Source organism: Engraulis encrasicolus, chromosome 7 (genome assembly GCF_034702125.1).
Source record: "Engraulis encrasicolus isolate BLACKSEA-1 chromosome 7, IST_EnEncr_1.0, whole genome shotgun sequence".
Taxonomy (NCBI): Eukaryota; Metazoa; Chordata; class Actinopteri; order Clupeiformes; family Engraulidae; genus Engraulis; species Engraulis encrasicolus.
Window position 1 is genome coordinate 38,598,882 of NC_085863.1, and position 5,000 is coordinate 38,603,881.

The 5,000-nt window shown below is 45.0% G+C and overlaps 1 protein-coding gene across 1 annotated transcript in view; it reads left to right on the plus strand.

Moving 5' to 3' along the window:
* The window catches only part of LOC134452841 (sodium/potassium/calcium exchanger 3-like), a 53,134-nt gene that overhangs the window by 19,979 nt on the left and 28,155 nt on the right, over positions 1-5,000 (plus strand). The window contains exons 3-6 of the mRNA XM_063203476.1: positions 173-249; positions 2,182-2,256; positions 3,758-3,842; positions 4,737-4,840. Coding sequence (XP_063059546.1) covers positions 173-249; positions 2,182-2,256; positions 3,758-3,842; positions 4,737-4,840 — 341 coding nt within the window. The remainder of the gene's footprint in view (positions 1-172; positions 250-2,181; positions 2,257-3,757; positions 3,843-4,736; positions 4,841-5,000) is intronic.

Genomic DNA, 5,000 nt, shown 5'->3' on the forward strand with positions numbered 1-5,000 from the left:
ACGCCACAGCGTCCCCTTGGACTCACGCTGATGTAGTAATGAGCCATGAATATTCCCTTTATAGCCACCACTGGCCTTTTTATTTTTCTCTCTCTCTTCTCTTTTTTTACCATTTTTTTCATTCTCTTTCTTCTCTTTCTGTTGTTTTTTTCTGTTCCTTTGTTCCTGGCAGCCATCAGCGAGTTCCCCAGGGACATCTTCAGCAAGGAGGAGCGACGACAGGGGGCGGTCCTGCTGCACGTGCTCTGTGTAAGTACTGGGCTCCTCCCCCCCACCCCCCGCCCCCCCCCCCGCCCGCCCCCCCCCCCCCCCCCCCACATACCCCCCCCCCCCCCCACCCATCCGCTCGCCGCTCTATTCTGGCCTCTTAGATAGCACCCAATAATTCCACACCTGTGTTACGTAGTGTGTGTGTGAGAGAGAGAGAGAGAGAGAGAGAGAGAGAGAGAGAGAGAGAGAGAGAGAGAGAGAGAGAGAGAGAGAGAGAGAGAGAGAGAGTGTATGTGTGTAAGGGTGTTGATTTGTCTTCACATGTGTAAGAGAGAGAGAGAGACAGAGACATAGCAAGAAAGAATGTCTTGAGGTGTTGTCTTGACGTTAAGTGTTTTTATGAGAGAGACAGGAGCGAGACAGAGAGCTAAAGAAACAGTGAGGGAGAGAGAAACAGAAAGAGAGAGAGAGTGTGCATGCACAAGGGACAGATACAGAGAGAGACAGAGAGAGAGAGAGAGAGAGAGAGAGAGAGAGAGAGAGAGAGAGAGAGAGAGAGAGAGAGAGAGAGCGAGAGAGAGCGAGCGAGCGATAAACAATAAACAGAGAGTGAGATAGACCAATCTGCCTCTCCACATGTCACTTATATTGCAGAATAATTACACTGGTGGTCATGTCATTTTACACATCATTAGAGATTTTACCAGCTCATCCAGACTCATTCCAGCAAAACATCTCAGCGTAACTCGCACAGGATATGATTCGCCCTTTTTTATTACACTCTGACTCACAACACACCCGCATACACAAACACGTGTGCGCACACACACAGAGCAGATAGTTTTAAACATTCTTTACTGCATTGCTCTCAGATATTTTCCTCTCTATGCTGTTCTGTCGACCTCTCACTCAAACACACACACACACACACTCACATGCGTATACACACACGCGCACACGCACACACACACACACACACACACACACACACACACACACACACACACACACACACACACACACACACACACACACACACACACACACACACACACCTTATATACAGACAGACCCAGACAGGCCTTCACACAGCCTTTACCACTATTTCATGTGACTCCTACCACAGATCTCATAGTGAGATGCCAGGCTTTAACACACACACACACAGACACACACACACACACACACACACAGACACACACACACACACACACACACACACACACACACACACACACACACACACACACACACACACACACACACACACACACACACACACACACACACACACACACTTTGCAGCTTCACTGAGCCTGGAGAGAGGAAACAGCTCATCTCCTCAGTCTAGCACCTTCAGATCCCACACCCAGACAGCTGATCTCACTCTGCCTTCACACAGATGCTTTAGGAAGGAATGTTTTTTAGACGCTTTAGAGATGAAATGTCTTTCTTAGCTTTGCAAGATATGACAAGACAAGTGTATTTCTGCAGTGCATGCCACACACACAGTCGAATGTACTTGACAGAAACGCTGTTCACCACGTCTTGTTGTGTTGTGACAGGGATGTGTTTCTCACAGATCTGCTGTGATCTAGAGACATAGTCTGCACATAGAGCTGAGACATATTTGGTAGAAACAGTTGAATGTGTTTGATTTTTCAACACATTCTGTTTTGGTAGGTTAAAAAACTTGCAGACAGAGTTGTTGCATAGAACTGAAACATACTTGATTGGTAGCTAGACCAACACAGCACTGAATATGGAAGAGGAGATAATAGCTTAATCATCTCGTGAGTATGGGGTATCACATTTTATGTTCATACCCTTTATTCACATTGTTGCATCTTAATAAACTGAAGCAGAGTAATATGGATCAGGGTTTAACTTTGTAGTTCAATGTACCCACTGCCTCAGATTTCCTTTCAATCGATGAACCTCACCTTCCTCTCCTCCTTCTTCCTCCTCCAGGCCATATACATGTTCTACGCTCTCGCTATTGTCTGCGACGACTTTTTCGTGCCATCCCTGGAGAAGATCTCAGAGGTGAGAATCAATGCTAATCAAGTGTAAAGCCAGAAATAGCTAGAGCCCTACATGCCAACCCCCATCTCTATTCAGAGAGTGAGGAGCAAAAAAAAACCTCAAGCATCTTTCCAGCAAAAGCAGACAAAGGAGGAGTGAAATCCCTCTTTTCTCTCCATGACTGGAAGGCACAGAGTATTCAGCACCAAGTCATTAGTCACCAGCCAACAGCATGGAGAACTGTGGACCACTTTCTGGATGTAATGTGGCACTGGCAGAAGTTAAACTATGGGAATGATTTTAGAGACACCGTTTTGCCGTCTTCTGTCCCTTTCATATTCAATCATCACTGACTGCAGTTACATGCACAGAGTATTCCGGTTTCAAACAGAATATTGTCTCTTGATGTTGTGTGCGGTTGTTTGTGTTGTGTGCTTTCTTGCTTGTTTTGTCAGTTTGTGAATGAAAATAAAAGAAGTTCCAAACAGAATATTGTCAGTATTCCAGAATATTACATGTGTGGAACCGTGTTCAGCCATTGGAATATTCCCTGAGCACGGCCACATTCGGAATGAATACAGAGTTTACACGACCCGTGCGCAAAGTGAATACTGCCACCATTCTGATTAGAATCCGAATATTCATTGCATGTTTTTGCACACACTGTGCAAAACTGTTGTCATTCGAATCATGACTCTAGACTAGCACATTTGGTGTGTAGGGATTCAGGAAACACAATTTCAGTCCTCTGTGTAATACTTGTTACATGGGGGAATGAAGTACACATACAGTATACTCTTCTCAGGCCTACCAGAATGGTGCTTACCTGCAAAACACCCATGTTCACACCAGGCTCTGAACTTTTCTGTATGTGATCATGTGTTACCCGGATGAACCTGCTGACGTCCACGTTGTCGTCACAGTTAGCAGAGAAAAACAGAGAAAAAGTATTTTTCAGTTTGCAAAAGCGCAATTTTTATGTCATTTTCTTCTTTTGCAATCGGGATGACGAATGAAGAATAGTCCCCCAAAAATTGTTGGCTGACAGCGGAGAAACGTTCTTGTTTTCTTCACAGAGCATCAGTAAACCAGCACAGGCCACAAGCACAGGTCGAAGATGGGAGTCTGAATATTAGTAAGAACCCTCAGACTAGTGGCGTGAACATGCTTGCCGGTTTGAGATGAGGTGCGGGAACAGGCATCGGCATGGTTCTCTGTCGGCTTGAACGTGCCGATGTTGACTTTGATTTCAAATTGGGTTTAGTTGTGACGCGTGTTTTTGTCCATGCTCTCCTCCTGTACTGATAGAACCAGAGATATTCTATAGAGATATGCCAACATAATTGGTTTCTATGGGCACCTAACGCGACCAGGTTCCGGTCTGCCTAAAGGGGCGTGTCATAATGCTCCTACATTGAATAGAACAGTCCTTAGGTCTGCCTAGGTCTGCCTAAAGGGGGCCATAATAGAACCAGGAAACAATGGGCCAATGGAACCTCTCTCTCTCTACTCTCTCTGATAGAACCTCCAACTCAGTGAGGATGTTGCAGGTGCCACCTTCATGGCTGCAGGAAGCTCTGCCCCAGAGCTCTTCACGTCTCTCATTGGTCAGTAGGCCTGCCATTTATCTGCTATTGTTTATGTATAGACATGTGCTGTATCTCAAAAGGTGCACTTGTGCACTTCAGTGTTCATGTTTCACAGTGCATATGGCATGTTAGTTACGCACTGAAGCCACCATCTGAGACACAGCAATTGTAACTCATAGCGGTAGAACATTAGACTAAAGGTAACATCACCCCCTTTTCCTGGCATCCATTATTTGTAGGTAGACCAGAGCAATGTAAATGAGTGGAGAAGGGGGCTTACTTCTGTGAAAAAAAAGGCTGAATAATGTGAACATTTCCATCGACAGACTATAGTATAAGGAGAATAGTTGAAATGTGCTGCTAAATATCCTCCCAAATAATATGAAATGATTTTGAAATGTATTTTATTGACATATCATTTTAGTAGATATTTAGCCTGACATTTCAAATCTAGTCTTCTTTAATGTGTCATATTTTCACAGCTTTAGGCCATGTGCACAAGAGGTTAAAGTGACACCAGCACCTGAAGTGTGTGTGTTCTCCATTGATTTGCATTGACTGAAGAGCACATGCACCTACAGAAGATGGAGCTTGTTGTTTTCCAGTGCTGTTGCGGATTGCCATGTCACCTGCAGTCTAATGTTCTACCTCTATTCTAAGACTGCTATCTAGAGGCTGGTCTTGAATCTGATTTCTCTTGACACGGATCCACATTATGGCTTTTGTGCTAATACAGCATTCTAATGTCGTCATTGTTTGGGGCATTTTAAATTCAAGCCACTAGGTGTCATGATACCAATCATCTTGGAATTTAGAGTAAATGATTATTTGGCCTAACAAACTGCCCACGGTGGCAGTAGGATATGGGTCTAACAAATGTCTGTCTCCTGGCCTTGCCATTTCCATTGTCAGGTGTGTTCATCACCAAGGGGGATGTGGGGGTCGGCACTATTGTGGGCTCGGCTGTCTTCAACATCCTGGTCATTATAGGAGTGTGTGGTATCTTCGCCAGACAGGTATGTGACAAGAATCTCACCGCAGGTGACACCACAGACACGCTAGACACACATACTGAACGCTCGCACACACATGCACGCACAGGCATACACACACACGCACACACACATACACACACCTGGATATAAAAATGGTATGTGAAGAAGGTGGTGCGTGCGT